This window comes from Falco peregrinus, chromosome 1 (assembly GCF_023634155.1).
Source record: "Falco peregrinus isolate bFalPer1 chromosome 1, bFalPer1.pri, whole genome shotgun sequence".
NCBI classification, from domain to species: Eukaryota; Metazoa; Chordata; class Aves; order Falconiformes; family Falconidae; genus Falco; species Falco peregrinus.
The window spans coordinates 66,356,879-66,374,721 of record NC_073721.1 but is presented as its reverse complement, the minus strand read 5'-3'; the positions used below and the strand labels follow the sequence as shown (position 1 = coordinate 66,374,721).

The 17,843-nt window shown below is 41.9% G+C and overlaps 1 protein-coding gene across 9 annotated transcripts in view; it reads left to right on the top strand.

Annotated features, from left to right (window-relative positions):
* The window catches only part of TTLL5 (tubulin tyrosine ligase like 5), a 133,183-nt gene that overhangs the window by 68,688 nt on the left and 46,652 nt on the right, over positions 1 to 17,843 (top strand). For 5 of the 9 annotated variants that reach the window (XR_008747481.1, XM_055806050.1, XM_055806041.1 and 2 more), the window contains one exon: positions 10,456 to 10,610. Coding sequence is in view for 7 of the 9 variants with exons in the window: in XM_055806050.1 (XP_055662025.1) it covers positions 10,456 to 10,610 (155 nt within the window). In the remaining 2 variants the exon portion in view is untranslated. Of the gene's footprint in view, positions 1 to 10,455; positions 10,611 to 11,566; positions 11,718 to 12,039; positions 12,179 to 16,714; positions 16,825 to 17,843 lie in introns of those variants that run through there. The other 4 variants (XR_008747482.1, XM_055806086.1, XM_055806070.1 and 1 more) reach the window with 4 other exon arrangements.

Here is a 17,843-nt window from a genome sequence, read left to right as displayed (position 1 = left end):
GCTGATTTTAAGTTTGTGACAAAGTGAGAGTTATGTACCTCTGTCCATAAGAGGTCTTTCAAACACTGTCTGATTTTTGCAGTACTCACCATCTAACTATAGTACTCCATAGTATCCAAAAATAACAAGGTGTTCCTCTAGTTAACTACCCAGGACATTTGGGAGTTAGCAACACAGGGATCTCTATGGAAAACGTGTATCTTTGAGGATCCAGTATTAACCTGATAAGTTCATGGCTGAGTAGGATAATAAGGAGGTATCTGAGCTCAAAAGGTCTTAAGAAAACATATAAGGAAGAAAAAGCCCCTGTCCAAATTCCCCAAGTTTCAACTAAATCCGTCTTGAAGATAGTACTTCTTACCTGTAACATCTTTCCATTTTATGAAAAATGTTAAGTGTACAGAAGTGCAAGGCCCATGAGAATGTGTCCGTCGAGGGCTAAAATCAAGGGGAATTCAACATGCTGGACAGCTGCCTAGCCAGTCAGAATGCATATATTAATTAGCAGTGAACAGGCTTCTAATTTGGATCTAGATGCAACATGTGCTGCTACTTCCTTGTGAGTTGGGGGAACATAGAGAGGAAAGATCTTCAAAATATAATATGCAACAGACCTGTGAATAATGTAGTTATTAGCCAGGGAGATGTGTGGGAATGGCACAGGAAATCAGATTTCCTTAAATATGCTATGGATAGGTTAATTTCTCGTTTAGGGGGGATATAGTCTAGGTTTGTAGAAACAAATTTTAGAGGATATGGGCATTAGAGATACTAAATATCTTGTGCATTATTTTTCACTGTAGTATGTACAGAAGAGAAATATTTTTCTTTCCAGGTAATGAAGTTAAGCTCCTAGGAGCAACGATGAGCAAAAAAATGTTTTGTGAGACTTCTGTGGCTGGACAGTGTACATGTAGGTTCAGAAACAAACCACGAAGTGACAAAGTTTCTACTGAAAGGTGTGGTAAAACTGGTGTAAGAGGACAGAAAGGCAATAAATGCACTTACCTGTAATAAGGATCCTAACGTTTCCTGTAAATTAAAGCAGCGAATCTCGCTCCACTAGCAGATATATATTAAATTGATGTTAAAATGGAATTTTAGTTCACCCAGATAAACATAATTCAGATCAAAAAAACTCTCCAAACTACCCAACCTGTGTCTTGATCTATTAGAATTGGAACTGAAAAAAGTAGCATCTAGTGGAAGTGGAGTTCAAACTTTCAAAAAAGTTTTTGACAAGCTTTCAGCAAGGACTGTTAAGCAAGCCAGGTCTCTGAAAGGTGGGAGGTAAAGTTTTGTTACAGATGAAAAACAGAAAGAAAAAAGAAAACAAACAAACCACCCAAACACCACCCCACCCCCCAAAAAGAAAACCCTACCACACAACCCAACAACAAAGAAACCCTCTCAAAACCAACAACTGGCCAGCAAGTGGATAACTGAAAACTCAGAATACACATGCTGTAGTGTAACATCAAAGATTTGCAAGGAGGAGGTTCATAATGACTGGCGAATTTTATCTAAAGAATGAATATAAAAGCAAGTTATTTTAAGGTAATAAGGGGTGTGAATTTACAGTAGATTAACTACTCCATAGTATTCATCCGTGTGAACAGATGCTTGTGCAGCTCATGTTCACTACATAAGGTAACTTCTTGTTAACCTTCAGTACAATGTGGGCTACAAGTGTCCAGATGTTCAACCAGTGTCAAGCTATGCGTGTGCTGTAAACTTAAACTTGAGCCTACCTCCTGGTTATTTGTCAGTACATCTGTATTCTTTTGTTGATTAGTATGAGAAAAGCTAATTTAACAAAGAGAAATTTAACTACATTCTCTGCCTTCGTCTTGTCCAGTTAAAGTCTGGTGTTTACAAATAACTGATGATGTGACAAGCAATAATTTAAACCATTTAAAGTAATAAGCTTCAAATAAATAATTTAGGGAATTAAAAATGAGTTTTGTTCCAGAAAGCTCCATGAAGGTAAGTGTTCTAAGTCAAGCAGTAAAGGCAACAAACAAATTATCAGCATGTTTAAAGGACAGGATAGGAAATAGTATGTAATTATGTAAGCAGCAATTACATGCCCTCCCTTGGAAAATGGTTTCAGTTCTGGTTGCCATTCCTAAAGTGAATGTAAGAAGAATAACTGGGATTCACAGGTGAATGACTATAACAATTAACTGCAAAATGCATTTTTAACAAGGAAGCAAAAATACCAAGTAGGTTTAGGGAGGAAGTAGGTATGAAGGGATTATGCAGAGCAGTGGATGACAAGGTAAATAAAGCTCACTTTATTAGTGTTTCTTATAAGAAGGGGATATTCAGTTTAGTAGAAGGACATCAGAGTAAAAAGTGGTTCTAAAAGTGAATAGTTATTTTCACAGAATATACTTTCTGAAACTTCCTACAGCAAGGTACCATTAAGGCAGAAAGCTTAACAGGCCATTGCTACCTCAGACAGAATAATGATCATTTTGCAAATGATAGATCCCTAGCTTTTAACATACAGAAACAACAAATTAATTTTCCTTAGCAATAAGATGTTCAGTTAGATGCATGGAAAGTAGAAGTTTTTCTATCTTCTGAAATATGTCAGGCAGGATAGCAAGTTTGCTGGGCCATTGCTCTGAACTGACCTTTTGTCTTTAATATTAAGGAACGTGTGCTATGCTGCTGCTTCCATATTTATGACTTCTTTACTACATTGCTTTACTGTAGTCAAGCTAAATTTTTCCTTTATGGTAAGTGGGTTATTGAGACACTTGTGAGGAAATCAATATCTAGAATTAGCAATTTCCTTAGTTATGGCATGCAAATGATGGGTAATTATTTTTGAAAGTGGTGATGTCTCTGTCAGTATGTGTACTGTCATTGTTTGCCTGCAGTGTTGTCAGTGTGTTAATAATACTCAGTTGAATTTTTCAATTGTCCTGAGGTTTTTGTGTTCAGTTTGTCCATTGCCTAGCATAAGCCTAAGACAGTAACAGTACTATTGGAGAATCAAGGCAGATACATTGGTGATGAATTGGGGAATGAAGCCTGAAGACGCAGTTCAATTAAGTTCCTATCATTGTATAGGGACTAATTGTTTTTCTTGTCTTGATTTGTGCTATAGGGACCTTGCTGGCTACTATTTTACTTCTGGACAGATAAACTAGGAGGGTTTTTTTGCCTGTACCTACTGTTAGCCATTGGCTTATCCTAATGGATAGATGGATGAAGGCTGTGACCAAAATAATCCAGGCTTCTTTTCCCTCTGCTGTGTTCCTTACCAGGCATTAATCCTGAAGTCTTTATTTCATGTATGTTTAGCATAAAATATTTCTCTGTACTTGCGTTGTGGGACTTTCTACAGGCAGGGCATTAAAATGCACAGCATGTGTGTAGATCTGAAGCCAGGTGGCAGGATCCTAGATATGTATGCATTTTTTTCTTTGTAAATAGCGTGCTACTTCTCTCTGAAATATGCTGTAAGGTAAAAAGAAGGTTTTCTTCTGCAGTGCTGGATCTGTGTGGGGTCCCTATCACTGGCTGGTGTACGGGGCTGCAGCTGATATGTACCAGGCTGTAGTACTTTGTAGTTATTAATGCTAGTGAGCTGAAGAATGTGGTTGAATTGGCCAGCTTCGCCAGGAGGAGGAGGAGGAAGAGGTGGAGGAGGGGAGGCCTGGTGGGAGCTCTGCCCCTCTCTGTGAAGGAGAGTGTGAGATTTCAGGACCCAGCTATCATTAGGAACAGCTCCAATTCTTCTAGCCAGGGAGTTTAATCACAGGGATAACATCAGACCACCCAGGCAAGGGCTATACTGAGCTGCCTCCATCTCTGCTATGCAGCTAGTCAGTGCCCAAGATTAGGCAGCCAGGATTCCTGCAAACATGTGGACAGATTCATAGGAGGATGGGGTACTTCTCTCATTCTACATTTTTCACTTGGACAGAAGGTGGAAATTAGCAAGAAGTAGATAAGTTTGCTAAACCTTAGGATGAGGGCAGAGAGAGAGGAAGAATTGGAACAGGTACTTTACAGTGCCCCAGAGTGACCTTGTGGGGATAATATGCCACAGGAATCCCAAAGTAGTGAGCTTCACCTTAACATCAGCTACAACAATATGGAAACACACACCACTCCTCAGTTACCCGTCTCAATTACACGGTGCGGTACTCTGGCCTGCCTTGTCCTCAGCAGAGGAAAAGTGCCACAAAGTGAACTGCTCATGTGCCAAAACACACTGTACAAGTCCCAGTGGGCCAGTGGGTATCAACTCTTTCAGTTCGAGACCTCAGCAGTGCAACATGGTGGCTGCAGAAAGACCATGAAACTCAGGGTACAGCAGATATTTGCAGAAATTCGGTGGGAATATTTTCCCCACTAAAGGGTTTTTTTCCGTGTTAGTCCCTTACCTTGACTCAGCCCACTTCATCCGAGTCTTAATCAGACTTATTTTCCTTATGTTACTGTTTGGTGGGCTTTTACCTCTCCACTGATGGAGAGGAAGGGAAGTGTAAGGGAAAAAAGCATCTCACTGTAACTAGGAAGAGGAGCAAGAAGCCAGGAGGTGAAGTCTTGAGTGACGTTTTCCCTCCTCTCTCACATAGCTCTGTACTGTTGAAGGGCCCCATCTCTTCCTCATCCCCATGCTGTTCATACAGGATCTAGAATTACTTTTAACACTACTGATTTGTGGCATCAGCAGGAATATAACTGGTCTCAGCAGAGGTGGTAGGAAGCGAAAATGTCAGTGTAATTTCTGCAGTACTCAAATTGAGCCCCTTCTGCTCCAAGGCTCCAAAGGGAATGGGAGCAGAGGCTTTTGTTAGGATGCAGCAACATCTGCAGAGAGTCACCAAATGGGCCAGGCTGAGCAGCTAGAACTCATGTTATGGGAAAGATTACGCCCTGATCATCAAACATTTGGCAGGACTGTGCCTTATCAAAATTACTCCCACTGGGAAGTTTTGAGGCAGAGATTGTCTAAATGAAAGCCTGACTTTTTCAGGAGAAGGAATAGAGGAGTTCAGCCATCCACAGCAGCAGCTCTAACTTGGTGGGGTTTTTTTGTTATTGTTAAATGGATGCATATGCTGGAGACACTACAAAGGAATTTGCAAGTTTGTCAGGTTTCCCAGGAATGTCTCTGGCAGGTCTTTGAAACATTTTCTGGAGACGGGAACACTTGTGCTCTGTATGCATATGTATATCCTGTAAGCTGGTAAGCTCCATGAGCAGAGAAGGAATGTCACAGGCCTTTGGCCAGATCAGCCTTGGTACACACACAGTTTTCACACTTCCCAGCCTGTTAGCCCCAATTCTTCCCTTCTTCTGTCTGGTTGCTCCTGCAAATTCAAATCTGTACATAAAATGAAGGTGTTGTAATATGGGGTGTGGTTAGCGAGCTGGCCTGGGTAACAAAAATGTCCCTAAAAAAATCTGTTTGTATTATATGTTTTCTTCAAGGAATTTGTTTTAGGTATACTTTGTGCCACTATTCATACAGTGAAAGCGTATGTATTAGAGATTTGTGGTTTGGGATTTCCTTGGCCTCTTAAGGGAAGAGGTAGTTTAAGATCCCGTGATGTTTCCCATAGTGGCATGGCCTGTTGCATCCCAGTATCTCAGTGTATGAAGGCAGGTGGACTGTTTCCAATAGTACTGGAAGACCTGGGTTCTCTGTTAGGCCAAGCCGTGCTAGCCTGCGCTAGATCACAGGTGTACATGGGAGCTCTGTGGTGAAGCCCAGAAAATGCAGCACACAGACTGAGGAGAGGGCAGATGAACAGTGAGTATTTGTATTGTTGTAGTATCTAGTCATAGTGATCTCTGAAGGTTGAAAGAAGAAAAACATAAGTGAAAGAATGCAGCAAATTTTTTTTTTTTTTTCATGGCAAGTTGTTAGCTCTTCTTCTCTGTTCCTGCGAATATAAATATTTTACTGATCTCGAAAGCCTCAGGGGTATATGTGTCTGAGGAAGGCTTGGTGGTTGAAAATACATTGACTGTGGAAGCCAGGTCATGGAAGAAAAGAAACATTTCTTTTACAAGCTATTGGATGAAGATGGCATTGCTGAATGAACAGTAAGTAATAAAATGGAAAACCAAGGATTGACTGAAGGATCTTGAAGGAGTCAAACAGCACACAGGAAGAAATAGATCAAAAGGCAAAGAAGATCTTACAAATGCTGAGACATTTTGCACATTGTTGGTTTTCTAGTGGAATGTTTCCTTTTTTGAGCTTATGATACAGTGTCATCTTGTCCTGTGTGAAGCATCAAAACCTAAAGATTCTGCTCTGCTCACAAGGTAGAGGAGCAGTGATCTTAACGTGTGTCTTATATGATCCCTGTCCAATCTTTCTTTATATGAAAAGGTTTCTTGGTGAACAGTTTATGTTCGTATATACCTTTGAAAGTTGTTGATAGGTTATGTTGTGCCAAAAACATTGTGGCATTAGGTCTTCTCCTGTTTCAGACTGAACTTGAGTGCTTTGTAGGCGACAGGATGTGACTGACCTCTGGCAGAAAAATACTAAAACTTCCAGCTGGGGAGTGTGAAGTAGGCATTTTTTTTTCTTATTTTTTGTGTTGCTGCCCCAGTGTTGTCACACACTGACCAGTGAAACTCAGGATCTGCTGTTCAGGATGTTGCTAGTGAAAACTTAAGTCACTTTTCCACTCTCTGCCAAGAGGAGCAGAGTAACAACTTCTAGCGATGATGTGTCCCTGTTCACCCTGGTTGACTCCTGCAAACTAGCAAGAGACATACTCAGGCTTTTAGGAGGCTTTTCCTCAGTTCATGAGGGTTGATCTGCAGCACTGATTTTTTTTTTTTTTTTTTTAATTGTTATTCTTTTTATTTTTGGACATTGTTAACATTTGATGCTTTAGCTTATTTGAAACATTAGACAAGATCAAAATACTTTATTATAGAAAAAAGATTCTTGAATATGATAATGGGAAACTACTGAAAGAATAGTACAGTGTAGATCAGAATGTGAAAAGACATTATGCTCCTCTTCTGACTCTTGCTTGTGATTTCTTAAACTTGCTATACAACGGGTCTTTATCTGTAGGGTGCTATTCATTAGAAACAAGTTCTATCCTGGGACTGACTTTCTTCCTATCTGTATTTGGAGATTTCATATTTCTTATTTAAATTATAAAGGAGACTAACAAAAACAAACCGCTCAGCTCTTATATCCAGCACTTTCAGTTATCATTCTTTGTTTTGGCCGTGTTTTCAATCTTAAATTTATTCAGAAATAAATTTCTCTGAACAAAGCAAGACCATAGAGACCAATTCTTTTAAGCTTATGTGTCTCTGCTGTCAAGAAGGCAAGTGTATTGCAGTCATAAACTTAACATATAATGCTTAAAAAAATCAATAAATTATGGCATTATGCCATAATTTGTCTTTTGGTTATTGCCATTATATTGAACTAACTATAACAGTACATATATATGCTGTTAGGTTTTCTAAGATAAGGCTCAGTTTACTGATATGGCTGTGACAACTCACGTGTTCTTCCCTCCCCTATTTCTTGATGTTATATAATAAATAGGAGTACATCAAGTGGGTTCTCCTTATTCCATGAGAGCTTTTTGGAATTTACTATCCCATTGTGTTCTTTACTCAGCATGTTCCTTTCGGCTTGTGACCTTTTTGCTGTCCCCAACAGTTCAAAAAATGGGGCAAAACTTTATGAATCATTCTATCATGAAAGATACTAGCTGTGTGTTGTTTTGCCTTTTACAGGCTCCACGTAGAACATATTGGTGTGAGGAGAGGTGTTTGAAAATAGGGATGCTTGAAGCGTGCAGTGCAGCACACATGTCTCCTATCATACTGTCAGTGTCAGGAAAAAATACTCTGAAGTCCCTCACTGCTAATGAGAAACAGGAACCTTACCAAGCAGGAGAGTTTGAACCTGTCTTGATACAAATCAATGTGAAAACTTTATTCCAGTAAATCCACACCAAGAAACACTTTCCCTGCTGAGCCCCACTAACCTGTCTTGGTTAACCTGGGTTTTGGGGTTTGTGTTTTGGGTTTTTTGGTTGGTTGGGTTTTTTTCCACTGCCACAGTTTCTGAGGCTGCAAAAGCTATTCTTTATGGAAATTTTGGTACCTGCTTTGGTTCAGGTGTTGTATGTTACCTTCTTTCAAACCAAAGTAGCAACTGATTTGCTGCTAAGTATTTGCCTGTATGAAGGGAAGAATAGAGTTTCATTAGGTGCACAGGAGGACTAATCACTAGAAAATGAAGCCACTCGGCTCAGCACAGATGTGTTGGGGGTGCCCCGGCAATCTACCAAGGCAACATCCTGGCAAGCTAATTACAGCAGCTGAAATATCTCAGCACATGGCACAGTAACAAGCAGGAACACCCATCTGGGTGGGCTGGCTGCAGCTAAACCTTAACACTCTTGCTGGTGTTCTCTCCCTCATTCTGAATCCTTTGCTTGTGTTTAATCCTGCTGTAGTTTAAACACCTGTCTATCTGGAATGTGTGAAATGTCTCTACTACCCATGCTAAGCTATTTGCTCACCTGCTTTGCTTAGAAAGACAGCTTTCAAATAAACAGTGATACAGTATTAGAGAGTAAAGCATATTGTGTTAATAGAGCAGGGGTGAGGTGGTAATTCATCAGACTAAGTGGGTCGTGGTATCAAGATGATGAGGAGAGAAAATTGGATGAAGTCATCTTCATTTCACCATTGGATGTGTTAACAAAGTTGTGATCGCTGTTGCTGACAAGCTAAGAATTGTGTATATCCTGTTTCATTTACCATGTTGGCCTCTGTTTGCCTCATTTGCCATTCTTGCTTCTTTTCAGACAATATACTCATTGTGGCCAGAAACTGTCATTGTTAGGTGTTTGTATAGTGCCTGGCACAGTCAGAGCTAAACGTAATTAGAAGCTTTCTGTTATTGCAATGAAAATGCTTTACATTTTAATTAAATTCTACAGAAGGCAACACATTTTTAAGGGTGAGGTAGAGGCTCCAAAGTGACACCTAATGCTGTTTTCCATATCAGGTAGGCAGCACTGCCCATTACTAAGCTTGCCTGATAAGTCCACTGTAAGACCTTGTTTTAAATTGCTTGTAATGTTCTGAAACGTTGTCCATTTGGATGCATGTTTTCTGTGTTTAATGTTCAGTTTTTGGAACACTTCAGGCAAGGTGAAGTGTTCCAGCCAAAACCAAGGCTGGATAAAAAAAATAATATTTTGTGAGTTTTAATATGTGTAAACCTTTTCTTTTAAGTCTCTGGATCTCCTATACTTCAGAATAGCATTTTGGAATTTAAAATTCTGTCCAAGCTTGACTGCACAGTAACTATCTGAAAAGCTTCAGGTGAAATATACTCCGCAACGCCTACTAGAGCTTCTCAGCTACTTGGAGGTTCTCTCCATACTGAGGATGCTAAACTAAATATCTCTGTATTTGCATGTCTAGAGTACTGAGGCTTGAGACCCTGTTCTTCTGTGTTCTCAGTGACCTGGTCTGTGCTGGGTTTGGGAGCCTATCTGACTTGAATTCCCACTTATTCTGCATTCTGCCAAAGCATGGAGAACAGCTAGGATAAGTAGGTTGTGAAACTGGACCTGGACATAATTTGGGAGAGGACACTGGGAACCATTTGGGTGAAAGGGCAGAAATAGAAGGAATGGCAGTGTGGTGGTCCAGTGAGGAGCCCACATTCTGGTACTGGATGAGCAAAGAGGCTAGCAAAAGGAGTGGGCTGGAGAGGGGAATAAAACTAGAACCATTTGGACATAGGGCATGTGAGCAACCAGGAGAGGAACTAAGAAGAGAGGTGTGGGAAGACAAATCGGATTACTTCTGTGGGAAGTTCCAGGCCAGAAGTAGTGGGTGGGCCAGTGCTAGCAGTCTGTAAGAATGAAACTAGAATGGGTGGAATAAAGAGAGTAACACCTGAAACGTGGAAGCTGGGACTGAGTGGGTGAGAATAATGACACACAGGCAAGGAATAAGAACAGGAAGGGACAGAGCTGAGAAGCGATGAGACAAAACCAGTTGCTTTTGGAGAAGTGGGCAGAAGCCTAGTGCATAACCACTACAATTTAATCCTGTCCAGAACTTGAAGTAGGAGTTAAGACTGAATTTACAAAAATGCTTAGATGCCTTGGGCTACTAAACCAGGGAAGGAGTGGCAACTGTGTTGCCAGTTGCAATGTTAGTTCATGTTCCAGGGATCAGGCAGAGAGTTGTAGTTTTAATGCTGGCATTTGAATTGTTGGTGTCGTCTCTCCTGCTGCTTTATGCAACTAGCATGGTTTTTCTGCATCTAAAGATTTCCCTTCTCTAGCAGTCTTCTCTTAGTACATACTCTGTTCAGTTTACTTAATGACACCTTTTGCTCTTCTCTTGGCTTTTAATTGTTTCTGACAGTGGTTTATTGTTTTGGTTTTTTTTTTACCCGTTTAGTTAACAAACCTGACCTGGGGAAGTGGAGCTATAAGCAAGGGGAATGCAGCCATCCCACAGAGCTACCGGTCACCACTCAACAAAAGAGGGTCATTGTGGGCTGTTCAGTCAGATGCTCATATAGCTGACAAACGATCTGTCTCTTCATCAGTCAGGTAAGTTTAAATTGCTGCTGTGGCTTTTTGAAGAATGCAATGCACTCAGGAGCTCATTTGTCATTTGTGTTTAGCTTCTTGCTCAGGTGTTGGAGCACATCCAAAGAAGGCCAATGGAGTTGGTGAAGGGTCTAGAGAACAAGTCTTATGAAGAGCAGTTGAAGGAAGGGGGGGTTGTTTAGCCTGGAGAAAAAGAGGCTGTGGGGGGACCTTGTTGCTCTCGACAACTACCTGAAAGGAGGTTGTAGCGAGGTGGGGGTCAGTCTCTTCTTCCAAGCAACAAATGACAGAACAAGATGAAGTGGCTTCAAGTTGCACCAGGGGAGGTTCAGATTGGGTATTAGGAAAAACTTCTTCACTGAAAGGGTGGTCAGGCGCTGGAACAGGCTGCCCAGGGAGGTGGTTGTGTCACCATCCCTGGAGGTATTTAAAAGACATCCAGGTGTGGTGCTTAGGGACATGGTTTACTGGTGGCCTTGGCAGTGTTGGGTTAACAGACTTGGGTGATCTCAAAGTTCTTTTCTAACCTAAATGATTCTATGAATCTATCTAAGGGCCTAGTACAGGTTCTTCTTAGGCCTATCCTAGAAACTAGGCCTGTGAAAATAGAGCTGTGTTCCCAGAGCTGGCAGGTTCACAGTGAAATAAGGGCATGAATGAGTGTGTAGAATAGAAGGGAAATGTCTGTTTCTTTTTGATCATTTTTCATTCATGCATCTGTAAGTTTAGGTTTGTTGGTGTTGAGACATATATGTAGAATGCAAACTTATACCTGATACTGCAGAAACCTCCACTAAGGCCTCATCTTAATGCTTTTTCCTTGAATATCAAGTTTAGATTGTTCAAAGATAGAGCATCATCTTGCAGTGTTTCTTTTTCAAATGGCTTCTTTATGCTCTCTATTAACTTTGGACATTGGAATTTCTATTTATGGCTTTTATACTCGTGGGACTCAGGGCAGAGGACTGTGATTCTGCAGTAAAAGCATTCTTCCTGCGATTGAAAGAGCATTAAGATTTACCCTAAGGATTCTGGATCTTGGAAGCTGGGAGCAAGGCGACCTTGCTGCAGTAGCCTAGGCTGGATACAGGCCCAGAACTGCTAGAGGTTTGAGTTCTTCCTTTGCCACTTCAGTAAATATTATTTATTCCTTTGCCTAAGCCTTTACTTTTGTCTTTTCAAATAGAATAATGAGACAGAGCTTCTCCAGTACATGAGTTTAGGACTGGAAGGCACTGTATACATGAAAATACTGACTCTTTTCAGTGGTGCTTGAAAGCTACTGGAAAATGGAGGGAGGTGAGAGAGGCAGACACATAGTGCAGAAGGCATGTGACCTGAGTGGTCATCATTTCCCAAATGGATCCTTCAGTAGGAGAATTGGAATGGGATTTGGAAAGCTCAAGTGAAATTGTTCTTATTTCATCAGTCACTGCTTTTCATCCTGCCTGAAGAAGAGGAATGTGAGAAATGAATTCCTGGCCTGTTTCTCTTCCAGCGCAATGTTTGCCTCTGGGGTTTAGAGTTATTGAGAGGTGGTGGTGATTCTGCTGTTGGAGCCCAGCCAGGTGAGCTATTACCTAATCCAAATAAAGAACCTATCCAACAGGTGTAAACTGCCTTCCCCTCCAACATAGCTTGAGAAAGCAGCAGAATGCAGGCTGTCCTAGAGCCTCTGTTCCTTTCTCGGCTCTGTTTGCACCTCTGCCTGCACTCAAAAATAGGCGGAAAATGATTACACATGGTCAAAATCTTCTGTTGCAGAACTCTGCAGATGTCACTGTAACATTACCATGTTGCTCTGAAACCATTTCAGTTACACGTTACCTGTAGATCTAAGAACCCTCCATTTAATGCCCAGAATTCTACTCTGAATGACTTCAAGGGCTGTACCTCATCTAGCATTGTATGCATAGTTCAGTGCCTTTAAGAATTCTGTTTTATTTTGTACAGCAGTCCAAAAGTACTTCAGAATTCTCTGGCCACAGCTGGTGTAAGACTTCATCTTCAAACCTTTTATGAACCATTTAGTCTTTTAGTACTTCAGTTGCTCTATTTTTATCCTCAGAGCAAGAGACAGAAAGATGTATTAAGACGCTTTGTTGAACGACTTTATCTTCATGGCTGTTTGTATCAAATGGCCAGAATACCAGGAGTTAAAGGTTTTATGTAAATCTGGAAATGAAAAAAAGGGATTCTCGAGGCAGTGCTGGATTACTTAGGCTGTGAACTTTTATTTAATGAGAGGGTTCCAAAAGGAATATCTGGGTCATGATATATGGAGATGGCTATCTTGTATTGTAAATGTCTTTTTTGCTATGTTGGAGCAAGAAATTCATAGAGAGTCATCTGATGGATGTCAGCCTGTGCTCAGTGCTGGATGACTGAAGAAAAGCTTCCTGTTTTGTTCCATTAAGGTTCTGGTCTATCAGTTGTAGAATTGGGCAAGGATGGAAATATTTTGTAAATGGATCTCTTATCTGGCTTGCACTTGGCTCCACTTCAAACATCTGCCTCTGTAACTCAGTTTTTTGTATGCCTCTGTGGTAAACCTAAGTCATTTTAGTGGTGCTGATGTTGGTTTGAAAAATTTTTGTTTAGATGCTTGCAATCTATAGGATTCAGACTATTCTTACTGACAAATGTGCCTCTTTAGTTCCCACTCTCCCAGTACTGACTTCTCTAAATGCTTCTCAAAAGAAGTTTTCCCTTTTGCTGAATTTTTGGCTGTAAGAGATGAGGTGCCAAATTGGTAGTCTGCTCACCAAAAAGCAAAGGAGATCTTGAGTTCGTAATATAGAGACAGAGAACAGTTCTGGATGTGTTAATCTGTACTGCTGTGCCTTTTGAGATTTATTTTTTTTGTCACTTTCTATAAGCATTAGTGTTATTCCCACTTAAATGATGATTTAGGCTTTCACTGTGCCCCAGACAAAGAAGCCTGCAGGGCTACACAAGAGGTGAAATGTTCCCAGTTGTATATGGGCTTCCTTCTGACTACTGTAACATGGCAGTCAGCTGTTGGCCTCTGCCACGTTTGCTGCAGCCCTGCCTTTGTTGCCCTCTGAAGCTCATTGAGGCTGTGCCAAATCTGCTGGCTCCTCCATTAACTCTGATCTTGTCTCAGTGCCCTGTTTCAGTTCTGTCTCAGCTTCTTACCCTATCCATCATGCAGGATTGTTACCCTTTCACGTTCTGATGTCAAGGCATTAAACATGGTTACATATTTTATAGTGGAAGTATTTAAGAGTCTCATACATAATTTTAATCACAACTTTAGTATTGTAATCTAAGGACAACATATATGAAAGTGATTCCTTATTATCCAGTGAAACTAATTTCTCATCACTGAAGCCAAGTCCTTACTAGAACTGTTCTTGAAAGTGTTCTTAGCTGCATAATAAAGATAAAAAGTCAGGCATTTAGGAGAATGAAGCCTGCTGAATCAAACCTAAACTAACTTTTGAGTACCTGTTGGCAAATAGTTGCATAATCCCTATGGTGGTAGAGGTTCCTAGAAGCTTCTCTTCTGGCACTGGAATGTGCAGCTGTTTCTTTGTTGGTTTGCTTTTTTTTTTACCTTCCCTCCTGCCCCACCCCCCCCCCCCCAAAAAAAAAAAAAAAAAAAAGTGAGTTTCTCCTCAGAGAATAACTTGGGCTCTGTGGTTCACTTAGTCTCCAAGACCTGGAGCAAAGCTAGTGAGAAAGACTTCTTTCTCACTGGTACAGATTTTTGTGTTCTCAGTGGGCACCTTGGATTCAGCAGCAGCCAACCTTGCTCAGATTCATCTTTTAGAACTCACATGCACAGTCAGTTGGCAAGAATTCAGCAGTGAAAGGGACAGTGTTTTCTCAGACCTCTGTTTCATTAGCTTGTTCTTTCATAACATCTTTCTCAAATCCGAAGACAAGACTAACCTAGTGCTTCTAAAGTACTCTGCGTATTTTTTTCCTGGGATCTTCTGACAGATTTATCTAACTCTGTTAGCACAGGCAGGCAAGCACGCTTCCCTGTCATCAATCAGAGGGTAGAATGGCAGTCCAAATTATAACAGACACCCTGGGAGGGCTACTGCAACCAGAAAGAAGGGATTCTCCTCTTCTCATTACTTGACATGCCTGAAATACTTCTTAGCTCATAATTTCAGCCAAGGTGCTCAGGTTCATCAAAAAATGATGTTTTGTTGGCAGGCTGTCTAATCAATTTTCTGATCTAAGCGTTTCTAAGTTTAATTTGCTCTGGTGTCGTTCTCAGTGGTAGTAGCAGTGGCAACTGCTCAGGGTTTCATGGGCTGTGTGCACATACCTGCCATATGTTCAGGTTCCCAAACAGGCTCTGCTTTGTGTATTTTCGTTTTTATTTTTCCTTGCCTGAATGTATCGAATGGGATGGGAAACTAGGAGATGCTGCCCAGACATTTGCCATCTCAGGCTTTCAGAAACCCCAAACAGTATGCCTCGTGTCTGGAAGTTCTGGAAATACCTAATGTGTAGGAACCCTGCAGGTATTTTGGACTTTGTGCCCATTCACAGCATAGTTAGAGCATTCACATAGTAGGTGCTTCTGGGTCACATTGCGTGTATTTACTGCTCACGTACAAATCAACTGAACAATAGGGTGCAGGAAACCCAGTACCACTTAAAATGTTAGCTTCCTGTGCCTGTTTTATCCCAAAAATTCTACACAGGAAAATGACTGTACACTCCTCTCCTGTACACCTCTGCTTGCAAATTAAGACTCCTGTACTGCATGCCCTGACAATCTTACACTGCTGTAACAGTCTCCCAAACCAGGACCTTCTTTTTAATCACTGGCCTTCCTTAGCCTTGGCGGGATAGTGGATACGTAATATCTTCCTCCCTCACCTAGTGCCTGCTACTGCTTCATGCCATTTCATTTACTGCTGGACTAGATGCACTATGTGTTCTAGGTTTCAGATGCTCTGCTCTGATCATACTAAGTGTGTGTATATATCCTTTGGACTTGTGAGGATGTGGAAGAGCCTCTGACCTCTTTTGAGAGTTTGTTTTGTGCAGGTGCTAAGTGGCTTCTATGTTTCCACTGAAACTTTTGAGTTTTGCCAAAAGATTCCAGACAACCATCATAGGCTAGTTGTGATTCACTGGTCTTGATCCTTCATGTCAAAGGGGCAGCTTGATGTGTTTGATGTAAATGGAAGGTGAAAGTGGTATCATTGTTTCCTCAGTTTTATTTTAAATTTTGCAGGTGTGGAATGTAAAATAAGAAATCAGGCTTGGTCCGTAACTAGACAGCCTCTGAAGACCTATGAGAAGAGTGATACTAGAGTAATGAAGGGATGTGCTAAACGTGCAAGGTGATTCTCACAATGATAGAAGGGTGAACAGTTGATGGCACACTCGCTTTTTTGCAAGGCTCATGAGCCAGGCCAGGGTGGGCTTAGCATGGCAGAAGCAGCAAGGATGTTGCAGTAGGGGCTGTCAGAAAGAGCTGATTACATATGGGTTTGTAGGTAGAAGTGACGAGGAGAGAATTTCCAGGGATCTTGGTAGCTAACACCAAGTTTTCATAAGAATAAATCTATTTGTCTTTGTTATGTATGTGTTGCCTTGTAGTTCTGCATCTTAAGGGTTGACAGTGACTTTATTCTCTTCCAAATAATTTGTTTCAAGCTCCCTGAAGTCTCTTGCAAGGTAGAGGCTGCCTGGCTGCTGTCGTGTGCCGCACTTGCCAAGTGGTTGGAGCCTATTTGTTTGAACAGCATCTAGGTGCAAGCTGACTTGGAGACTGTGCTGTGCTGATGGCTCTGGATGAAATGACAGGAGAAAGCAGCAGGCACAGAGGGTTACACAATAGGCCTTCAGTTTGGTTTGAGCAAACTGCGTTGACCTTAACACCTCCCTAGCTAAGCAGCACAGAAGTGCCAGAGCAGCAGCAGACCAACAGCACTGAGTCCGGCCCTGTGCTAGTGTAGCCACGTGTCTGCTCGTTGCTCCTCATACTGCTTGTCCTCTTCTCTTTTCTCTCTACCTTAATGCCTAAATTAATTCAGTTTCTTTATTTGAGGCGGAGAAGTGATTGATGGTGGGTACGGTGATTTTTCTATGACTGATCCCGTCTGCAGGTCCTCGGCAACTCTATCATGCTAATTCTGCCTGCGGTCCCTGAGAAGCAGTGTTTGAGTCTATCACTACCTTCTGCTCAGAGGAGGTTTAAGAAGGGTGAGCAAAAAATTGTCGTGCTGCCTGGGTAGCTGTACTTTCTTGCAGCTCATCCTGTCTCTAGTTTGTGCATGTTCTTCTCTACTCATGCATATTTGTGTCTGTAACAGCCTTCCCCTGCCCCGGCAACCTCTTACCTCTTTTTTTCTTTTAACACGTCTCCCAGGATCACTGGTGACAACTTGTTAACTGTGGAAGTGAACTGGCTGACTTCAGAAATACATGGCTTGCCTTGTTTTTTATATATATTTTTTTTTTATTTCCTATACATATTTTAGTCACACTAAAGAAACTTGTGATGGCAGGTCCAATTACTCTTCATCCTGCTTGGAAATCGCCCTGAGCCTCAGCACCATGGGTTGGCACAGTCCTGAAGGATCCCTGCTTCCCACAGCTAGGCCTTGGCTCTGTCTGCCTGGAGCCTCCAGGAAAGGAAAGGCGGAAAGCTCGTGACTTGCCCAGACAGTCTGAGGCCTGGCCCTGCAGCCTCAGCTCCCCAGACGCTGTTGAGTCGGACTTGGCTGGCAGCCGCTGCGCTGTTACTTTTCCGAGGTAATAAGTGAGATTAATCGCAGGACCCTTTCCAGAGGCGAAGGGGGTTTGGGCTCTGTGCAGGGAGGCTGCAGGAGCCAGTGCTGGGGCCGTGAGCCGGAGGCGAGAGCTGGGGCCTCTCAGCAGGGCAGAGCGGGGCACCAGCGGGCCTGTGCAAGCATGGCCTCTCAGCTATGTCTGGGAGGCTTTGCTAGAGCTGCAGCCTGGGGTCTCCCATGGACTGGCTCTAGCTGAGCCCAGGGGTCACAACATCGGCATGACATGTGTCTGCTGGCCTTGGGCAATTATGGTTTCTGCAAATAGCTCTTGAAATTTGAGGGGGACGTGTTTTGTCTTTGCGTGACTTCCTTTCTGAGAAGATAAGTGGATCTTTCCCGTTGTTCCCAGCAAGCACTCCATGTTGGTAGGTGGAGGCGAGTGGCAGGGGCTTCGTACCTTTCCCCAAGCTGATACTGTGTAACGGTTTTGGGTTTTCTCCTT